General features: G+C 35.0%; 1 protein-coding gene across 2 annotated transcripts in view; it reads right to left on the bottom strand.

Annotated features, from left to right (window-relative positions):
- Positions 1-24,013, bottom strand: part of NLGN4X (neuroligin 4 X-linked) — a 213,996-nt gene that overhangs the window by 132,592 nt on the left and 57,391 nt on the right. For both annotated transcript variants that reach the window (XM_027447404.3, XM_021271811.4), the window contains exon 3: positions 16,547-17,383. In XM_027447404.3, the coding sequence (XP_027303205.2) occupies positions 16,547-17,021 (475 nt within the window). In that variant the 5' untranslated portion in view covers positions 17,022-17,383. The remainder of the gene's footprint in view (positions 1-16,546; positions 17,384-24,013) is intronic.

Below are 24,013 nucleotides of genomic sequence, written 5' to 3'. Positions count from 1 at the left end.
TATGCCTGTCCTTAAAGAAACAGGTTAAAGAAATTAACTAATAATTACTAAGATAGCTAATGTTAACTAATGATGATATCAATCTTGTAAGGTCATAATTTTGTGCTTCTTTAGCTGCTCAGTGAAATCTTAAGTACATGGGCTGATACAGAAATCTCTAGTGAATACAATGCTGTAATCATGGAATGGATAAGTACACAATTAAAACTGATACAGATGAAAAAAAATCTTTTTGTTGGTGTTGTTTGTTTGTTTTAAAGGAACATCCATCTGTATCATTAGAAACAATAAAGAAAAGGAAGAACAGATAGTTAGATGGCCACTGTGTGCAATAAAATACAGCAGTACTATTTTTAGATACACTTACCAGACACATTGGAAAAGAAACTAGTGATCTGGGGAAAGAGAAGTCCACGAGATAGCAAAGAAGTAACAAAAAAACTTCTTAAAATTTAAGAGCTACTAACATATCTGTAACAAAATTTGTGTAACGTATTAATGAAGTAAATCAACCAAATAAGAAAAAAGAAACAACTAAGAATACATCTTTACATCTTTACATATAATATGTATGAATATGATAACTGGAGAAGAATGAGAATGAAAAATTCAAGAGACAGAATGCACAAGATGTTCCAGACTGCACTAAAACATGAGAAGTTTCTAATTATCCAGGTACAAATGCTCATTAATAACTGAAAATTAATAACTAATAAATAACTAAAATTAATCAATTTAAATGCAATGGAAATAGATTCCCTTAAGCTACTCAAATTTCCTGATTCAGAGTAGTCATGATCTTCCCTGAGATGGAAATCCCTCATTAGCCCTTAAAATGGCTAATGCCATAAAGTTGCACCCCTTACTAAAATATTTAAATTCAGGTTACTAAAGTATGGATTAGATTAGGGAAAAGTAATATATTTTTAAATTAACGTATATACTTGGATATATTAGAAATTAAGAGTTTTTTAATGCAAGAACTCTTCACCGGTTTAACTGCTCTTGAACTGAATACTTTCAATCTAATACAAAGCATTGCTTGGACCTCATTTCCACTTATTGCAATATACTTAATCTTTTAAAATATTATGTAAATTCTCTTTACAAATCAATGTCAGCCTACCATATAGTCATTTGCAGACTACAAAACTAGTATCTGTACCTGCAGAAACCTAAGACAACATCCCAATATCAAAGCGTAGATCAAGACTTTTCTAGAAAACAAGAATATACTTATGAATAAATAAAGGACTGGTTTTGGCCTATATTAAAAGATGAAAAAGAGCTATCAAATATGACTGAATAAATGTCCAAATGATAAAATAAAAAGACAAATGTTTAGAGAAGTAATTTATTTGTAAATAAAGCTGAAGATAGATATAACTAACAGCTAAGAAATAGTTAAAATGCTGTTCTATTAAAAACAACAACAACAGCAACAAAAAATAAAAGTGAGAAAGGTTGTAATGAAAAGTGTGCATCTCACCACAACCTTTCTAAACCATTTATCCTTTGGTATCTGTATTATTATTTCTGGAAATATGTAGATTTTCTTTAAAAGCCTTTCTCACCAGACAGCTGAAATGATGTGCTCCACATTCTCTCATTCTCTTTGGCCTGTTATGAATTTGGGCCAGGCCTTCCCAATGAAGAATGTGGATGTCCCTTCCCTGTAAGTGTTTAATGACAAGTTGGATGGAGCTTTGAGCAAGCTGGTCTGGTGGAATGTGTCCCTGCCCATGGTGGGGCGGGAGGGGTGAGGAGGAGGAGGTTGGGAACTGGATAATCCTAGGTTCCTTCTAAACTATTCTATGATTCTATGACTGTAAAAATTACTGAAGTTTTTGTATGTCGCTGCTGCTTCCTCCTTCAACAATTATGCTGGCAAGTCAGTCCTGCCTCATGAGGTCCAAACTAGAGAAATGTATTGTTGTGGGCATTTGCTAAGTGTTAGTAGTTCCCCACGTTGCTAAAGTTTGTTCCCCAGACATGCCCAGCTTCTTCCATCTCTATGCCTAAATATATGTATTTAACTTGGACACACTTTGTGACTTGTCTTCTATCAGATATTACTTCCATGGGAGCTCTGAGAGGAGACTGGACAAGATCTGATCCACCATCTACTGAACTGAAGAAAAGAAAATGGAGTGCTTAAATTATATCTAACAGAGCATATAACTGCCCCCTCCTAGCTCTCCCCCCACCCCCAAATAAAATAAAATAAAATAAAATAACATAAAATTAATAATGTCTACACTCAAAGATTTCTTTTCAGAAGAAAAGAGAGGTCATCCAGCTTTCTTAAAGTAATTTCCTCCAATCTATACCACTGACAACCCTGTTCATAAAATAAAGAAACACTTTGTTTTTCTTTATTCATTTCTTAAGCCAATAGCCTTACCTATGGAACATGACATTACAGAAAAAAATGTGGAGTTTGTCTTTAGCTTCCTTATATGATGTTATCTTTGATACCCTATCACACAGTAGGGGGGAAAGAAGAGTAATGAGAATTATCTGAGTATATCTTTGCATGAAATAGCCAACAAATACAAAAGTAACTTTCAAAGAAATCAGTCAAATATGTCAGTGATTTTTCATTCTTCATGAAAAAAAAATCACAAGATCACACAAACTTTCTGGGTTATAGGCAAGCCAACGCATTTTTGGAAAACAGTAAATAAGGATCTTAACACTATTTCTTCATAAACTTTAAAAATGATCCTAAGCTAAATGAGTGACATCATCTGACATCACCGCTGATAACCATATAGGGTGGTAAACCTTGCTCTATTGCTCTGTTTCACCTGAAGTTCATATTATTTTCAAAATAAATGACTAAAATTATTTATATTTCATCTTAATTACTAGATCCAACACGTTTAAATTACCAAGGTGTGAACCTTTACCATTCGAACTCAGATGAGATATAGGATGAATTCATGGGATGTATACCTTAAACTCACAACAATCATAAAATAAAATGCATTAGCTTAAATATCATTAATACTTTTTATATTTTGACTACAAGTCAGCATATTTATAGAATGTGCACATAACTCATGCAGCTGTTTCTTATACTGCAGTTGACTACTCTTAGCTCTTTTCTGCCATTCTAGGTCGTGGAGCAGATGGAACAATGTACCTGTCAGTAGAAAGGAAACACAACCACTGTGGAAACATTTCAGATTTGAAATCAAATTAAAGTCACAGTCAAGGTTGCAGCTAACTGATAATAAAGAAAATTAGGGACTACATGACCAAATTATTATTTTTTTTAATTTATTTATTATTAGTAAAGAACTCGGAACAGGGAGAGGTGTGACTGCCTCTTGGGTTATCTCAACAAAATCATTCTCTAGTTCTGCACAAAGGAAATGTGATGCATGCAAAAAGAACATAGTGTCTTTGAAGAATTAAGCTCTGGGGAGAACTGACAAAGGGGGAAAGGGAGAAAGTGAGAAAGGGAGATGTTGATTGCTCCCAGTGACATTTGCTTAACAACCACAAGAAAATGAAAATGGTCAACACAGGTTAAAGTCTTAGATCTACACTGTCTTAGCTCACTAAAAAGGACACTAAACAAGTTTTGTGCTTAAAAAAATCATTTGGAATTCCAAAAGTGCTGGACCAATGTACAAGTACATATCTTATTAGATCCAGTCTCAGGAAAATGTTTATAGGTCATGAGAAATATGCATTTCAGAATGGTCTGCAATAATTACACCAGCTAGGTCACAGCCACCTGGCTGGTCTGTTAGAGCAAACACTTTATATTATACTCAGGAGTAATTTCTTTATTAGTTGAAAGACAGTAAAGAAAATTAAAAGACTGATAAAAATTTTCCAAACCATTATGTTGAATAAGCATGCAAACGGCATACTTTCTTCCAAAATCAATTTCTGACTACTTAATTTTATTATATGCTTTGCTGTCATTCATGCTTTTGATAAGCTTTGTGAAAAAAGGCTATTAACTATGCAACACGTGTTAATAACAGCTTTTCTTTCATTCATCATTAAGCTACTTGACCTCTTCTGACTTTAAATACATGGCATCTTATATACCATATCCAACCACAAAGTTTTCCCCATTTTTCAATATCTAAATGATATATAATAATATAATAATATAATATAATAATATATAGTCAAGTATATATATATATATAGTCTTATTTCCTATAGCATGTCTTCTATCTCTTGGAAAAACAAACAAACGAACAAACAAACAAACAAACAAACCAACTTTCTTTGTGAACACTGAAAGCAAAGGATTACATGTAAATGTTGATAGCAAGCTTACACTCCTCTACTGATTTTTATTCTTTTTTTTAAAATCATCATGGTATAATGGTGGTAAAGCCTTTTTACCACCCACAGACATATCAGAAAAAGCCATTTTGATCCTCATTTTCTAAACGGGCAACCAAGGCACAAAGGCAGAAGATTCTCTATCTATAATTTCATGGGATAGCTGTAAGAAATACTCTCAGTTCCCCTCAGACTTTACGAAATCTGTCTAATGCATTGATTAGAAAACCTGTCTTGTAAAGTTCTCACCTGTTGAGATTACTCACACCAACAAGTATAGAAATAATCTTTCTACATATCCCAAATCATATCACTTTAGACAGAAATCAAATTTTCTGAATTCCTGACAACTCATATTTTATGGGTCATTACCTAGGAAAAAAATCAGTATCCACAACGTTCCTGTAACAGCCTAACTTAATTATTTATTACTTAACTAACTATTACTAATACTAATTTATTACTAAATTATTTATTACTTGTTTATAGGGAAGAAAAAAAAAAAAAAAAGAAGAGAAATTAGAAGCCTAAGGAATAGATTTATATTTATTTATTTATTTATTTATTTATTTATTTATTTTCTGGGAGAAATTAAGCAAATATGACAAAATATTCTCCCAGTTCTCAAAAAAAAAAAAAAAAGTTTCCCAAAAAATGTTGCCTTAGGCAAACAAGACTTTAAGATAAAATATTATAAAATAAATTGAAATAAAACACATCTTAAGAAATAAATAAATAAAAAAAAATCTAAGTAAACATGGTGCAGTGGAAGCACATACTGAAATATCATCTCAGTCAAACCCTGTAAAATACAATACATTTGGTAGGGAAAATGAATAATTAAAAGAATGAAAATTCAGGTACTTTTGCTTCACCCCTGTGTATTTAGAAATTAAGTTGTTATGAGCCTCTACATAAAATGGAGAAGGTATACAAGTTATGTATGGTACCACCTAATATTTACACAAGCAACATAAAAGTGACAAAACGGCCAAGAAACTAGCTTACTTGTGGTAAAATATCACATATAGAAATAATTCAGTAAGACCTTCAGGGTGAAAAAATCCTTTAAAATAAACCCACTTATAGTGCAGAAAAAAAAAAAAAAAAAAAAAAAAGGAAAAAAAAAGGAAATGGGAGGTAGAGAGAGAGAACCAAAACCAAAACCAAAAGCTACATATTTAGATTTTTTAAAAAGTAAGTTAATAATCACAATACTAAAGCCATCCTGATTATTATTCATGTTAACATAATTAGTATTATTAGGAAAACAAGTAAGGTAAAAGAGCATACATTTAGAAGTGTGATAAACTATTAGGAAACAACATGTGTGACAGCAACACTCACAAGAGGAATAAATTATTTCATAATATTTCTAAAGATTGATATATGCTAGTATCTTTTACACTTATCATTACTTACTAACCTCTTCAATTATGTAAATGTAAGAGAAAATTATCTTAAGTATTACAGGCCATATTTTCAAAGGTGCAAAAAGATTAAATGACTGCTTGAATTGTCAATTGAATGTAAGATCGGTATTACATGATTGAGATCTTTTGCTATTTTCCTAGATACATTTTTAAGGCGACTGGATGCATTTAGAGAACTGATGCTTGTAATACCTGAATATTATCCCTGCCTCAAGTCTTGCAATGTCCCAAAAACTTGTTGGGCACATTCATACAATGGGATGTGGGACAAACATTTCATGATGACAAATAAGTCGTGAGCAAGAGTTGCTTCAATAAAAATGAAAAATGAAATAGAAACAAACCAAACCCAAACCAACAAAACCATAAGAACTAAATTAAAGAAAATTCCAATGTACAACCACGGACCTCATGAGGTCCTCATAGTTTCCTGCAGTACAAATGCAGACCACTAAGCATAGTGTCTCTCTGAAGGAATGCAGTACAGAGGGATTAAGATGTGAAAGCAAAGCAGGCTCCCTCGTACAAATGTTTCATTCACACCCACTAAATAGCTCTTTTTCTGGTCCACCTATTTGGTAGCTGTCTCCTTTCCAAAAATTACTTAAGACACCTTACTCATGTTTTCTCAGCTTTCGCTTCTTTTATCTTCTTTTGCTTCTAACTTTAGCAAAACAAGAGAAAAAGATCTGGATAGCACTTTTTGTGGAAATTGAAATTGAGGCTATACCTTGTGTACATAAGACATTCACTTGTAACGTGAGCAAAGAGACCATGACAGAACTCAGTAACAACAAGAAGTTACAACAAATAGTGAGACTGAAGAAAGAGAAAAGAAATGCAGTTTGAAAATCCCTTAGTGGCTTACTGTGAAAATGGTTAAAAACAACAACAACAACAAAACAAGAAAATGAAACAACAACAAAACCAGATACAGTTAAGAATAAAAATTTACCTATTCAATTCATATACCATGTTTTTGTTCTGGGAATAGGACTGAAGGTATTATAAATAATCCCTTGTTAATGAAAATAAAGAATAAGCCATCCATGGTGCATTGTTAGATTTTTTTTTATTTTATTTTTTAGTTCATATTACTGCACTTATTTGTATTCAGTTCTTTCTTCAATCTGTTTTTATTCAAATAATCCCACTAAGAGACTGTTACACTAAGCTGTTCTCTTTTGTACAACATTTCTGTCATTTTCTTTGACTTAAATATATTTTGAGGTAATTGTTAGTGACTAAGCATAATAATTATGCCATATGCATGGTTTTAGATGCCGTCATAGTAAACATCTGATGTGATCCAACTCCCACAGACACACCCTAGTCATCAATTACTACATCAGTTACTAAATAGGTACTACTCTTGTACCTATTCTCTAAAAACAGCACAAGAACCCTCACCTTACCTACAAGGTAAGGTAGAAAGAGTCCTGATGAGAAAAGCATCTCAAATCAGCAAGAATGCTAATGTACCAGTCATTTTAAAGGACCTACATTATGTCTGGAAGAGTATTTTGGAGGGGAAACCCTTATTTTTGCAATTTGGCATTTTGCATGACTTAATATAACTTAAATCCAGTATGAATACAGTAAAAACTAATTTCTCTATATTATTAGTGAGGCAGAAGCTTAGGCATGTTTAACATTCTTTGCCTTGGTGAAATAAGAGGGTGCAAAATGCTTTGGTGTTTTGCATATATAAAAAAAAAAAAAAAAAAAAAAAAGAAAAGAAAATGGAGAGTCAATGGCATTCATTGACAAATATCTGACTCTGTCTAAATCAAGTCTATAAATTAGGAGTACAAAATGATTCCTTTTCAATTAAAATATTGCTGCCAACTCACCATAACTTAACAGAACTATTTTTTTTTCTACTTTAGAATCAATTCTGCTATTCAGTAAGTTTAAAATCAAGTAGTGTCATTTGCTATTTGGTTTAACTGGTGTATTCTCAGTATGCTTCTCATTTAAAACATCATTAAATTTAAAAAATAAAAATAAAAAGTTTGGTGTAAATTTGTAAGTGTGAGTGCGTGTTTTGATTGGATAGGTTTTATTTCATACATAAATTCCTCACTCCACAAAAATAGAACCAACACTCACAGTGTTATTAATTTTCAGGTTTGCAAAGGTACACAGGATCCCTTGTTATCTACTTTAGGGGCATTAACCAGAACCTGTCTGCATGTTTTTTTTTTTCTACTGTATTCACCAGCACCATTTGCAAAGCTCTTAAAAAATGAGTTTGCTGGAAACTTGTGCTCCCTCTGCTGGATAAATGAAGCAAGAATAGCAAATGAAAGCAGAACCATTGCAATAGTATTGCAAATGGAGAATTAACTGCTTAAGATCTTCAAGCCACTCTAAGAATCTAATTATCTTTTATGTGGTGTTTTATTTGTAAGAGGATAAAATGTACATTTTTGAATTGGGCTTTCATTTGCCTAACTGAATATTTACTAAATCAGACAATGCATCCAGGATTTCCAGCTATGATGGCTTGTAAACATTACAAGTGATTATCAGACATTCATTTGAGTCAGCATAAAGTAATTTCTCTCCATTGTATTAAATATTTCATGCCCTGTCAATTAAAAATCTATTTAACAACAACCCAGAGATAATAACTAGTTTGGAACAAGACACCAGAAATCCTATTTTTGACTAAAATTCCCTATATATAGTGCATGAAGTTGGCTTACCATTGCCAATAAATTTATTCTTCACTAGACATTTGCCTACAGCAAGAACTTTAAAAGATAAATTTTCCTTTTATTATAACATTTCTATAATGGATTTTTAACACATCAGCACCAGCAGATAGCTGTAAGCATTAGTTCATGTTCATAATTATTTCTTATCATTTGATCGTTTGTCTCTTTGTGCAACAGAAGAGCAAGAGCAATCTCCACACTAAATAAATAAATAAATAAATAAATAAATAAATAAAGCCCTAAATATTAAGAAAACAAATACATCCATATTCCCTCAGATGATGATAATATCACAAACACAAATTAAATATATTTTTTGTTTTGTTTTGTTTTGTCCTCTATTTGGCTAAACATTAATGCATTGTCATCACAAAATGTGAACATTTAATTCCTTATCTGGCATTTGGAGAATATTATGCTTATCTGGAATTATAAGCAAGAAGCACTGAGGCGAAGAACTGAATGCTGGAGATATTCTTTCACTTTAAAAAAGGATGACAAAACAAAGTACTGTGCAATGTTCAGGAACAATGTTATTATTATTATTAATTTATTGATTTATTTTGTAGATAATTAAATATTTATAGAGCAGAAATGAATAGTTGTTTGGTTCACACATTACCCATGATGGCCACGTTGTTGTTCTTTATTTTTTTTCTACTTCTCTTCTAGTCTACTTTTAAAAGATTTTTCTTGGAAAATCACTCTAAGACTCTATTATCTCTGAGGGTTATAACAGGTCAGATCCCTGCTAATCAGAAAAAGGATAATTCCTTTAAGTATTTCCACAGATGCAGATTCATGAACTTTGCTAGTTAGTTGAGCTATTCAGCAAATGTCAGTTTTGTCTGAAGCTGCACTTAATGCACTAAGGGAGAGTGAATCAAACCAGAACAAAAAGATACAAATAACTTTCAATAAGTGTACAGACCTATACAACAAAACAAAACAAATCCTGAAACACGATTAATGAGATCATAAAGCCTTATTTTTTCCAGTGTAATTTTATAGGTGGAATGAAATCAAAGCTAGTCAAAATGGTATAATCAAGATGCTACTAACATTAGAGTATTTTTTGTACTATTCATTAAACAGACATCTACCAAGGACCCACTCCATTGCTTGTAGAAGAGAAACTCTCAGTTTTAGATGTCAGGTTGTTATATTTTTGGAAGAAAGCAAGAAGACGCACAGTAGATAGGGCCAGCATATATAGGAATGTTTTGCAGGAATGCAGCGGAAAAAGTTATAAAAACAAAACAAAACAAACAAACAAAAAACACTCTAAAAAGACTATTGGGAGTCAATGGACAGAATAAAGTAAAATCGTCTGTCTGATCTGTCTCATGACCCACATGGGTAAAGACTGTTGTATTTTTTTCATCACAGAGCCAAATGGCACAGCCTCTATATCTCCAAAGGCACTGTTCTTTGACTAAAAGAATTATAACATTAATTTCTCTCTGCGGTAGAAGCATTGATTTATAGCATTTTAAAGAACATTCCCTCCCCCTCCCCTCCCCCCCCCCCCCCAACCCAGCAGGTTTTTCAGCATGAGGTAATGATGAGACTCTGGGGAATTCTGCCAAAAGTTCTGTTCAGATTAGATAATGCCATATTGAATCCTGAGCCTTCCTTCTAGGCTTCATTGCATATCAATTCCTGAAAAAGCCATTTGGGTACAATCCTGTAAAGTGCCTGTGGAATGGGCAACTCTTGAAGGGAAGAACAACATTTTGAAATCAGCAACTAAATCTGAGTTTATCTCTAAAGATTTAAGAACTTTATTTCATCTAGATTAGATTCCTGTTCTTTGCTGTCAGAAGGTATTTGTGACTGTTAAAAGCAACAATGTGAAATAAGGGCCTGGATTACCCATAGCTTTATCCTAGTAGGCAGAGGGTAGTGAGACATATGCCTTCTTCTTTCTCGCAGATGCTGCAATATTTTTGATTAAGAAGAGGAGATATGTTGAACCCTTGCAGTGAAAGGCTTGAGGTGTTCTGACACAATGGGAACTCTATCTTTCTAAATGGAGAGAGATTTTCTCTCTGCTGTTAAATTTTGCAGTTCTTTTTGACTGGGATTATATGCAGTAATTCCAACATTAACATTTCATATTATAATTGTTATCTATCATTAATATCTCTCACTTTGGATAGATACACAAGCTTTTTAAAAAGGGATACCTCTATTTGTGTATAATTTTTGTACTGTATGTCTGAAATATATTTGAGTGACAAGGCAATTTTGATACTCAATATGCAACTTTCCAAAGAAGACAGATATGGACTGAAAGGTATTGACAGAAACTGTGACAATCTTAAAAATGAAAACAAACTGTTTTTACATTATGTTTTGTTGAAGAAAAACATTATTTGTAATACAAAAGTGTTCAAACATTATCCTACACAAAATAAAATAAAATATACTAAATATATATTAAAAAATAAATATTTTAAATATAACTGAATAAACCAATAAGAGAAATAAAACTGTATGTTTCTATATCTAGTACACAAATTATAATTGATTTTAAAAAGCACATAAAGATTTTCAGGAAGTATCAAAACTACAGAGATGTAAACATTAGATATTATTTTTTTGATTTCTTCAAGATATTTACATAAAACCTGGATTTGATTTCTTATATAGCTACTTACATTTACAAAAGCAGTGAAGAAACAATAGAAAAATTGCATTTTTGAGATTAGCTGATAAATTCCAGATATATCTACTGAAACTTGAAATTATATAAATTCTTGGAGGGTCAAGACCATAGAAACTTAATAAAAATTACATATATCTTTCATTCTGTTACTATTTTTATATAGGTACCTTTATTCCTTGTATTAATAAATAAATATTAATAAATAACCCACTGAATAGCTTACTTTTTTTTTTATGTCATCAAATAGTTGTTAAGCTGACTCATCTTGTTTATTTTTGTCTTTGTCTTTCTCTCCCCTTCCCCACGAAAAAAAAATAAAAAAATAAAATAAAAGATAAATGTTTGAACAGATTTTTATCAATTTAATTTTATAGAGACAATTTTGTTAAAGAAATATTTTCCAAATTAAACAGATGCTGCAATTCAACAGAAATGGTGTGAAGAAGGCTGCAAACATCCAGTTATATACTGAGCAGATAATCTGCCTAATACCAAAAAGTGGCATAGCATGCAAGTTATAGAAATCACCTAACACACCTCTTCTTTGTTGGCTTTGATCAAGTTGTTGATTTCTTCATTGCTTATTCAACTAGAAACAGAGTCTAAAGAAGTCTAAAGTGTGGTGGTACCTTTTCACCACACTACTGCTCAGAGAAGGAATACTGTTGATCTCTTTGCTGTTATCCAAGACTTTGTTTCTTCCTGGTACCCTACAGTTATACATGTATGCATCACTAATCCTGAAGAGCATTCTCAATTTCTCTATTCTAATCAAAAAAATATGACCTGCCTACTCATCCTTAATATGTATCATTACCTATCACTTTTTGTTGTTGCTTTAGCAGTACTTATTGTGATATAAATGATTCAGAATCTCAGAGTAGTTCTCTGTTCTGCTGAGCAGTTCTCAGAAGATTCCAAATACTTCATGAATCAATCCCTAGTAGATGGTGGTTTTTGAGCTACCCACTTGTATAAAATGTACCCTTTTCCCATATAACAAAGTAAGTAAAATATATATGTTTGTAAAAAAAAACAAAAACAATAAACAAAAACAACAACAACAAAAATTTTGTTTAATTTTCTTGTTTGTTTTGAAGAGAGGTTTTAAACAACAAAAAGATGTTTTAGATTTTTATCTCAACTTGATATTAATACAACTTTTAAATTTATCATGAAAGAAATCCAAATTAAAGTTCTTTTAGATATATAGCTTATTAAAGTTCTTTTAAACATATATCTTTTTTTCTATATATTTTTTCCCAGTTACGATAGGAGTTAGCAACCTCCTTCAGCATCCACAGATTCAGTTGATAAAGGCCAGGGATTAAGCACAGCCGATTAACAGTCTGTGTCCTCTTCAATCTAGCATTTCCACTGCAGATAAACCTATATTCAGACTGAAGTTATAATAAACAGGCTGTCCTCAATATCATTTCCCTAGATGACCTCCTCAAAACTGACATTCAAGTATTCTTGTGGAAAATTGCAGTTTACAGTAACTGGAAAAGCAGAGAATGCAACATACACTCCCCACAAATGGGATATTGTTTATTCAGGAGATCAAGATAAATGTTTAGAAAACAGTTTGGACAGAGTGTTAATTTTACTATATTTCTTGTAATTTCTTTTATTCTTTTATTTTCTTTTCAATTATCATTTTCAATTCCTTATGATTATAGATTAGACTTTTAAAAAAACATTTCTTTATTGCTTATTCTTATCTTTAAAATAACCACCTATTTGTTTATACTTGTTATACTTGTTATGAGAAATTGTATTTATTGTTTATATTTATTATGAGAAAACAAATTTATCTTGAAGGATTATAGTGGTAGCAAAACTCTTTCAAAGTCAAAGGAAAAAAAAAATCAAACACCAAAATACTCTACCTAATGAAATATAAAAGTTACCCTACATAAAGTGTCAGTGCAAACAATTTTTCAAGTGAATTTCAAGTGAATTTTCAAGTAAAAGAATAAAATTCTACATGGACATAATTTTCATAATATTCTATTAGGTATGTGCTTTAATTTTTACCATAAATAATATTTTTGTTTAAAATGGAAAAAAAATATATCTTAAAACATGGATCCTTTTTTTTTTTTTTTTTTTTAGGAAGATTTTAAATCCAGAACATATGGGTCAGAAAAAAAAAAAAAAGTCAATGACTATTACAAATGAGTATTACAGATCTAAATGTTTAATGGACATTTTAATTCCTTTACGTAGACGCTCCAGGTATTTTAAGCAACTATCGAATTTTGTGTTGTTTAATTTCAGTGTGTTTCTTTAAACTGAATCATAATCATTTAGTACATATAACATCTCATTATATAATAATAAGATATTATTAATAAAATATTAATAATGTATAGTATTAATTATAATAATAAAATAATAGTATATAACATATAAATATATAATATATCTTATACATTTATATATCAGATATATAAATGTAAGATATAAGATATAAATATAAGATATATAAGATATAAATATATAAAACAATATATAAAATATAAGATTCAAATATATAAATCTTATCTATCCAGTTAAAGGGCCTGGGTTTTACTCTTGTTTCCATTAGTTTATACTGGCAGAATTCTAGTGAAATGATTCTGAAGTCAGATGAATTAATGTGTGTGTTTATTCTTCAGTTCATCATTCAAAGCACATGACCAAAATTTGGTTCCCTTTGCCCAAACCACAGAAACAATAAGAAACAGGTCATGTTATGCAGTGCCAAAAAAAAAAAAAAAAAAAAGAAAAAAAAAGGAAAAGAAAAAAAGAACAAAGCTACAATTTGGTTATTAATTCCCTAGAACTGGTTTGAAGCAAGCACTGCATGTGGCCATAGCTAATTCATTAGAGTTGTTCATTAGTTCTTTTCACTGAAGGTGTTTTTTATCTTTTTTTTTTTTTTTTTTTTTTTTTTTAAGGCATAAAATGATTCACATTAAGTTTCATAGTCAGAACATTAATTACTTGGGATGATTCCATTCACCTTTTATTGCAGACTTAAAACAGTTTCAAAGCTTTTCTAAATAAATCTGTGCTTGAGAAAGAATTGGAATTGTTAATTTAACTCAAAGTCACTCACTTTGAGACTGCTTCAAAAATTAATTTCATGGTCTCTGTAACAACATAGTTTATTTCTGCCAACTATGACTCATATAATGAAGCATAATGCGTTTAATCAGACTGTATGGACTACAATTTAAGGTTATTTATGTTTACTATGGTTAGAAGACACAGTAACTTACGAGGTCAGTTCTCCTTAGTCATCTTTATGAGCAGAAGGTTGCATATTTTCCTTACCAAAGAGCTACACTGAGCTATAGTTAAGTAGTGATAAAATTTCAGCATACCGTTAAAACATCATGTATTCCATATATTCATTTTGAAATTTCTTGTTCTCTGTTGGAGCTGGTTAAAAACACTTGTCATATCGCACAGGAACAATCTAGCCTTCAGCTCATTACCAACACCAAAACTTTTCTGTCATTTTATTCAACTAAATACTTTTTTTTTTTTTTTTCCTGAGAGTGAATATATAAAAGACAATTTATTACCATTATAAGAAGTTATTTTGTGTAAACAAATAATCTAAAATGATGAGAATTTAAGTGGACATAAAGGTGTACAAGAGTGTAATTAATTTTATCAGTCCTTTTTATTTATAAGCTAACAGCAAATCTCATTTGTTATTACCCACAATACAAGGAATTTTATAGGTTCTTAGTCATTCAGCACACAGTATTTCATTATTACCCACATGATATAAAATAAAATATTATTCTATAAATTTATATATATATATTTTCCATTTCTAATTTTCTGCCTTATTTAATGGAAAACAAAAAATAAAAAACCAAAAAACTTATTTTTACTAGATTAGAGGAATATATGAATGTAATGACATTGGCCTTTAAAATGACATGAAGTTAGCAGTGAGAACAATTAAATTCTTAATCTTAAATGTCTTCTTAGGACAAACCCACCATAGTGACAAATTAAAAGCTGCAGACAAAATCCATAATATAAAGAACTATGGGAAATATATATGGGAATAACCTAGGAGTGAGGTACAGTGCAATGAAACTAGAAGAGGGAAAGAAACATGTGGCTCCTTCTAGTAAATACATATGCGTGAACATAAACACACATACATATACACACATACAGAGCAGCCTACACAGCCTACACACACCTTGTCTTTCAGAGTCCTCTGATTTAAGCAGCTTGATAGTATGTGTTTGCAGTGTTCCCAGTATTCCCAAACCTTATCCCTTTATTTTTACCTTTTAGCTTTTGGCTTCAGTTGATGAGAACTGGAAAAAAAGGTGGTATGTTTAAGGCTTCCAAACAGCTTGGAAATTCTGAGTAAAGAAGCCAATCAAGTCAAAAGGATTACAATAAAGAACAAAATTTGCATATTTAGAGTATGGTTACTGAGAAATAACAATGTCTTAGTTATGCAAATCAAACCCTCAGCTGAAGTGAAGAGATTTGCATATCTGGGAGAAATCTGTCACTTTATGCACCAGTAACTACATTCTAAGTGGCTGAAAGAACTGGCATTCAGCAGAATATTAAATATAATTTTCAGAAGAGTTTTTTATTTCCTTGGGATATAAACTATAATCATTTGAGGATTGGTAAAAAAAGGTCTTGTTTTCTGTAAGAAGCAATACCATTTTGCACCTCATAAGATATATCTAGCATGCCAAAATGCTACAATATTTAAGACTGAGATCATGAAAACTTTCAAGGTGTTATATGTTGGCATTTGTGTTCATAAGTTAACCATAGGCTCCAAGGTAATAAAGTAAAATAAAATAAAATAAAATAAAATAAAATAAAATAAAATAAAATAAAATAAAATAAAATAAAATAAAATAAAATAAAATAAAATAAAATAAAATAAAATAATTAAAAAATAATAATAAAAAAAAAAAAAGAGGGGGAGGGGAGAATTCTCCTTTAAAATGAGTATGCTGCAGCATTTGTACCATCCATGCAATTAAAAATACAAAGTTACTTCTGGTTAATGTTTATTTCCCTGTTCCTCTTTCCTCTCCTGTTTTCCTCATCTGAACTCAGCTCTAGTTCAGATGTAAGATTTGTAAGATTACACACCCTGCCCTGTGGCACTGGATACACTGGTGTTACACTGTGGCTGCAAATGAAATTGTGGTGTTACACTGATACATGAAGAAGAATTCATGCAAACATGTTCGATCTGTGAAGTATTCTTTACGATGAGTATTCACAGACATGATCCATTTCTACAGATAAAATATGGGGGAAACTGAGCAAGATGATTTAAAGACCTAGCTACTCAACTCATGCAGGAATTGGTGAGTGAGCTGAAGTGTGTTCCTGAGAGTACTTACCATCCTCTGTGGGTACATAGATATTCAAATACAGGCAGTCTTCATTTTGATCTTGAACATATGTCACCACAGTATCCAGATTGGCTGTAAACCAGACTGGCAGCATGTCGTTGAGCAGTGACCTCTCATCCAGGTACTGTGGGCAAACAGCAGCAAACTGTGTGGCATTTCGGACACCTGTCCAAGATGATGGAGGTTCTGGAGGCTGAAATCGCCTTTCTCCGGTTGGAGGAGAGGCATAAGGAACACCCAGATACTGCTCCACTGGACCAAGGATCTCATTGGGCAGAGGTGTTCTTAAACCACGTATTTTGCCATAATTCGTGGTAACCACTGGGTATTGTGCTTGACCATCAATGAGAGTAAATCTTATAGCCAGTGCAGTTATCCATAGGAGGAAGTTAGAATTCAACATAACACACACTGGGGTGAAGATCAAAGGCAGCCATAGAAGTCCCATTGGTTTCGACATCATTTAAATGAACATCAGCAGTGCTCTTTTCTTCCACAACCAGGAGAAAAAGGAGTCAAAGAAAATGAAAATAATAAAATAAAAAAGCAGGCAAAAGTAGATGAAGTGAGGCAAAAGTGTAATCTTGTTCAGGCAGTGAAAAAGCAAAAGCTAATGTGTGCCTCAGTTGACTGACTGTAGACAAATTCCAACATCTGAAGAAGCAAAAGAATGTTTGCCCCCAGGGACCATCCCAGACTTGAGTGTTGGCTTACTCCTGGCAACACACAGCTTCTCCCAGCCAGTACAGTGGGGACAGATTGACAGTTACTCCACTTCCCCAGCAAAATGGCTCCTTCCAGTCAAGTCTAGCCCACTCAGTCAGCCTGTAGCCAGAAGAAAGCAAACAGTTAAAATCAACGGACACATTTTATTGGCATAAACCTACACAAAATAAACAAATAAATCAAATTCATTCTTTATTTACACAGAACGACCCACAAATCTTTTATGAACTTTAGCCACCTTGTTTAGCTATGTGTTTCTGAAGATACACAAGGTAAGAAAACTGAAAATTGAAGCCACAAACTTGTCCAAGGCTATAAAACAAACCAAATGCTCTGCTTCTGTATGTACTTCCAAACCAAACCACAGCCCAAATGTTAATGCTTTCAGGAAAGTTATCCCACATTTAATTGCTAGCTCCAGGGTATTTTCTGCCCTGAATAAACATCTCCTTTTTTAACCACACTTGTATTCCCACAGTAAATGTTCATTAGATGTTTTGCTGCATTGGATAATCTCTCATTGTTGTTATATGACTTCTATATATTATTTTTCACAGGTAAGCCTAATATTCTGTATGATTAACAATTTACCTCCACATAATTCAGACATTCCAACGAATGTAATAGAATTATCTTAGTTCAAAGCAAACGTGAAAATGGAATTAGTTAAAATTAGATACTATGGCATTGGTTTTCATATTGTCTTTATTTGTACAATTTCTGACAAAAATGAACAATTGCAACTGAAAAATAAATGTGTAATACAATTGCTCAGAAATCAGATCTTGACCTACACTGTTACAACTATGGAACTTTGCCTTCTTACATGCTCCTAATTTAAATTCTTAGACAGAAGGCAAATCATAAATAAATCATGTTATTTTTTAATGAAATACAAGTTGCATACCATTACAAGAAGCATAAATAACAATACAACACTTCTTAATACTTACATTCTTCTCCCTACCCAAATAAATGGAGGAGTTTTAAAACATTTTTCAACTTAAAATTACAAATGGCAATTCCACAGTTTGAAAAATCCTTATTATAGGAAACTAATACTGATACTATACATTTTATGGGATGAACACAAACTATCACATAAGCCATTTATATATGTGGACTACCAGGTTCAATTTTCAGTCAGGACTCTGTCTCATGAAAATCAGTTTTCAAAAGCAGAAAATTCCAAGTTAAGTACTTATTGACAGTGATTTCAAATTAAAAAAAAAAAAAAAAAAAAAGCAGATACACAGAGATATTTATGTTGATTCTTTGAGACAAAGACAGGCATCTGTGCAAAAGAAAAACAAAAACTAAATTCTTTCAAAACCCCTGGCATTCTTTAATGACTTTATCTGAAGATATGTACAACAAATGATGTAAAACACCTGAACACTAGAGACCAGAAAAATACCAGCTACGTATTATTTCTGTTGAACCAAATTTTCATAGAATCACAGAATATCTCGAGTTGGAAGGGACCCACAAGGATCCAACTCCTGGCACACACAGGTCTGTCCAGAAATTCAGATTATGTGACTAAGTGCACAATACAAATGCTTCTTAAACTCTGACAGGCTTGGTGCTGTGACTACATCCCTGGGGAGCCTGTTCCAGTGCATGACAACCCTCTCAGTGAAGGATCTCTTCCTGATCTCCAGCCTGAACCTCCTTTGTCGCAGCTTGACACCATTCCCGCAGGTCCTATCACTGGTCACTAAAGAGAACAGATCAGTGCCTGCCTCTCCATTACCCATTGTGAGGAAGCTGTAGACCACAATGAGATCTCGACTCAGCCTCCTCTTTTCCAGGCTGAACAGGTCAACTGACCTCAGCTGCTCCTCATACATCTTCCCCTCTAGGCTCTTGACCATCTCTGTAGCCCTTCTCTGGACACTCACCAACATTTTCACATCCTTTCTGTACTGTGGTGCCCAGAGCAGCACTCAGAAGTCAAGGTGCGGCCGCACCAGTGCAGAGTAGAGTGGGACAATCACTTCCCTCAATCGACTAGCAATTCCATGCTGAATGCACCCCAGGATACAGTTCGCCCTCCTGGCTGCCAGGGCACACTGCTGGCTCACATTCGGCTTGCTACCAGCCACGACACCCATGTCCTTCTTGTGGGACTGCTCTCCAGGATCTCACCACCCAGTCTGTACGTATAGCCAGGACTGCCCTGTCCCAGGTGTAGGACCCAGCACTTGCTTTTGTTAAACTTCATGCAGTTAGTGATTGCCCTGATGTCCAGACTGTCCAGATCTCTCTGCAAGGCCTTTTCACCCTCAACAGAGTTAACAGGTCCTCCAAGTTTAGTATCATTAACAAATTTGCTCAGAACACCTTCAAGTCCTACATCCAAATTGTTTATAAAAACATTGAAGAGGACTGGACCTAAAATGGAGCCTTGGGGGACCCCACTAGTGATCATCTGCAAACCTGATGTGGCCCCATTTACCACAACACTTTGAGCCCTGCCCATCAGCCAATTGATCACCCATCGTGTGATATTTTTGTTTAGCTGTATGCTGGACATTTTGTCAAATAGAATCCTATGGGAAACTGTGTCAAAAGCTTTGCCAAAGTCCAAAAAGATCACATCAGCTGGTTTCCCTTGATTGACTAGATGGGTGATCTCATAAAAGGAAATCAAGTTAGTCAAACAGGACCTACTCCTTGTGAACCCATGTTGTCTAGGACCGATGAGTGCATTGTCCCCCAGGTGTGCTTCAATGACTTCAAGGATTATCTTCTCCATAATTTTAGCAGGCACTGATGTGAAAACGACAGGCCTGTAATTGCTAGGGTCTTCTTTCTTACCCTTCTTGAAAATTGGCACAACATTTGCCAGCTTCGAGTCTACTGGGACCTCTCCAGATTCCCAAGATCATTGAAAAATAATTGAGAGAGGTCCCGTGATGATGTCAGCCAGCTCTCTAAGCACCCTGGGATGGATCCCATCCAGACCTATGGACTTGTATGGATCCAGGTGGAACAGAAAATCCTGCATACATTCAGGGTTGGTTAGGAGTTTATCATTCCCACCATTATGGTCTTCTAGCACAGGGCACCCTGGGTCCCGAAGCCCATCATCAGCATTGAAGACAGAGGCAAAGAAGGCATTAAACATCTCTGCTTTGCCTGTGTCCTCATCTGTGAGGTGAACTTCCCCATCAAGAAGCAGACCTATGTTTTCTTTGGTCCTTCTTTTTCTCTTCACATATCTAAAAAAAAACTTTTCACTGTCTCCTACAGACCTGGCCAGCTTCAACTCCAATTGGGCTTTGGCTGCATGAAATTTCTCCCTACAAACACAAACAGCGTCCCTGTATTCCTTCCACATTGCCTGACCCTGCTTCCAGCAGCCACACACTTTCTTTTTCTGCCCAAGCTCCAGCTGAAGATCCTTGGTCAGCCAGGCCAGCCTTCTGCCCTGCCTGCTTCACTGCTGATATTTTGGAATTGCCTGATCTTGTGCTTTTATGAGGCATTGCTTAAACCGATGGACGCCAACACCTTCAAAAGCAGTTTCTCAGTGGACCTTACTAACTAGTTCCCTGGGCAGCCTGAAGTCTCCCCATTTTAGGGCTGAAGTTTTGGTGGCAGTTTTCCTCCTGTTACCAAAAATTTTAAACTTGACCACTTCATGGTCACTATGAACAAGATGGCCACCAATTGCCACATCCCCCACAAGACCCTCTCTGTTCTCCAGCAACAGATCTAGGAGAGCACCTTTCCTATTTGGCTCCATTACCACCTGCACCAGGAAGTTATCATTGGAACTTTAGGAACCTTGTGGACCGGACCTGCTCGTGTCAGCTGTTGGTAATCCCAGTTGATGTCTGACAAGTTGAAGTCTCTCATAAGGACAAAGGCAGTTGATCTCGAGGTACCTCTTAGTTCCTCAAAGAATAATTAATCAGTGTCATCCTGGTATGGTGGTCTGTAATAGACTCCCACGACATCCCCTTTGTTCATCCCTTAATCCTTACCCAGAGGATCTCAACTTTGACATCACTAACTGCAAGCTCCACACAGTCCAGACCCTCCTTCACATAAAACATCACTCCACTTCCTTGCCTGCCCTGCCTGTCCCTTCTGATGAGCCTGTAAGCATCTATTGCAATACACCAGTGTTATCTTTTCGCTTATGCCAATGATGTTGTAGCTCTGGGACTGGGCCAAGACTTCTAGCTCATCTAGTTTATTCCTCATACTGTGTGCGTTTGCATAGAAGCACTTCAAATGGGTCTCATTGTACACAGCACCTTGTGGAGCAGACCAAACGACCTCACTAGCACACAGTCCCTCTGATTCTAGCATGCCATCCCTTAAGTTTATCACTGGTTGGCCTGGTTTTATCCCTTTCACCCTTCGACTTTAGTTTAAAGCCCTGTCAGCTCTGCTAACTCCTGGGCAAAAATTCTTTTCCCCCTCTGAGAGAGGTGCATCCCATCTGCTGCCAACAGGCCTGGTGTTGAGTAGACCTTCCCTTGATCAAAAAAAAAAAAAACAGAGTTCTGCTGGTTTCACCAGTCTCAGAGCCATGTATTGACGAGCCAAGTCTGCCTGTCAATACTGACCCCTCCTATCAGAAGGACAGAGGGAAACACAACCTGTGCTGCTGATCCTTTAAACAGATGGCCCAAAGCCCTAAAGTCCCTTTTGATTGCTCTTGGACTTCTCCTTGCTACTTCATCATTACCAGCCTGAAAAATGAGTAGCAGGTAGTAGTCAGAGGGCTGTACCAGGTGAGTGACTTTCCTGGCAATGTCTCTTATCACAGCCCCAGGGAGGCAGCAGACTTCCCTGTGGGTTGGGTCTGGATGGTGAATCAGGCCCTCTGTCCCTTTCAGAAGGGAGTCCCCCATGACAATAAGACTTCATTCTTTCTTTATGATGTAGTGATGGGGGAGGGGAGGGAGGGGAGGTTGCCTTGCCTTAGGCATCCCTTCCAACTGGGATGGGCTTTCTTCTACATCATTTTGACGGTCATATTCTAGAGCCTCATACCTGTTATGTAAGGGTAGATGGGAAGGTGAGGTGGGCAGGGAGAGAGCTCACTTACCACCCTGAACAGAAACCTGCTTCCATTCCCCACCTTGATCTAGGTCCCTTCCTACTGCCTGGCAGGATGGGGGGACTTTTGTCTTTTGTGTAGTGTCTGTCTGGTGGGATAAGGGAACCTTTGTTACTTGTGTTGTGGCAGGCTCATGAGTCTGTCTTAGGGAGGGTATAGTATGCTTCCACCAGTCAATTTCCCTCTCTGACTCCCTGGTGCTCCTCAGCCTACTCACCCCCTCCTGAAACTCTGCCACCAGGCTAAGCAATTCTTCAAGCTGGGCACACCTCACAGCTCACAAAGGTGCACCCACTGCTGCTGCTGTCAGACAATGACAGAAGACTCAGGCACAACCTGCAGCCCAAGACCTGGACAGCCACGTGTTTCTCCGAGATCTCTGTCTGGGTAGCCAGAGAGGCCGCAAGAGATGCAGAGGCCATGGCTTTCTGCCAGGTGTATACCATGGCTGGCCTCTTCATGAGCAGGTTACAACCACTGTTGGAAAAGATTGTTGGAAAAGAGCAGTGAGGCGCCCTGCCCTCCCTGCTCACCCTTCTGGTGTGCACTGCTGCACCCCCCCTCCCCTCCTCCCCCCCCGCCCTGCAAATGCCGTGTCATGCCCTGTTTTCCCATCCTGTCCACAGCGCTCCTGGTCTCGGGTGCTGCTGGCTCCACCCATGCCTCCTCAGCCTCCCTCGCAAGGGCTGCCGGGTCCTGGCAGGTCCTGGCGGCTCCCTCAGCTGCCTGGAGTGGCCTTGATGCCTTGATGCCCACCTCAGTCCCCTGCTCTGCTGCAGAACACGTCTGTCCTGGAGCCAATCACATAATGTTTGTGTTTCTGATTCATTGCATGCATGAATCAGAAATGAATGAGAAATTTTGTTTTTAAGGATCCTGAATGCATAAAGAAACACACTGATGGCTAAGACAAATAATATAACTAGTTATCTCAACCCCACAGTCTGATCCGTAACAGCCTGACCCACAGCATTTGCCATCCAGTGCAAAGATATAAACAAATCGCAGGCAGTCACAAGTGCAAGTACAGGACAGGTTCATTTCACAAAAAACAATTCTAAGATGATAAATAGCCAGAATAAAAAGCCTATTTACAGTATCATATTCTAGTTATTAAAAACTATTGGGTTTTAGCCAGCTAAATGGTGATAGAAACAATCAGGGTTTTAAATAATTTCTTATTAAAAAGCTCTCTTTAAAAAAAGTTTAAATACTTAATAATCTATGAATGAACACCACATGCAACAAATCTTTAAATGGTTTAAAAATTACTGTGAAGAAATTTGGTAGTCTTTGTCTAATTGTGATTATGAAGTCTAAGAAAATATTATTCCTCAAGTATATATTCAGGGAAATGTATAAAAATATAATCAGTACAGTCTAGCATGGCTGCTAACTTATTTTCCAGCTCTTATTTCTGTGGCCTTGTAAAAGAAATGTTGTGGGTCTCTCTATTTCTTTTTGCCACCTCTGTTTTTGGAAATTCAGATGTGTTACTCCAAAAGAAAAGGTCATGATCTGAAAGAGGATGTTCAGCTCTGAGTTTCAGTATGGAAAAATCTCCTGTAGAGTAAAATTTCTTATGTCTTCAGTAAAATTTAGAATTATGGATATAAAAAAATAAAAATAAAAAGAAAGAGGTTCAT

The sequence above is a fragment of the Anas platyrhynchos genome, chromosome 1 (assembly GCF_047663525.1).
Source record: "Anas platyrhynchos isolate ZD024472 breed Pekin duck chromosome 1, IASCAAS_PekinDuck_T2T, whole genome shotgun sequence".
NCBI lineage: Eukaryota > Metazoa > Chordata > Aves > Anseriformes > Anatidae > Anas > Anas platyrhynchos.
This window is presented reverse-complemented; position numbering and strand designations above follow the sequence as displayed.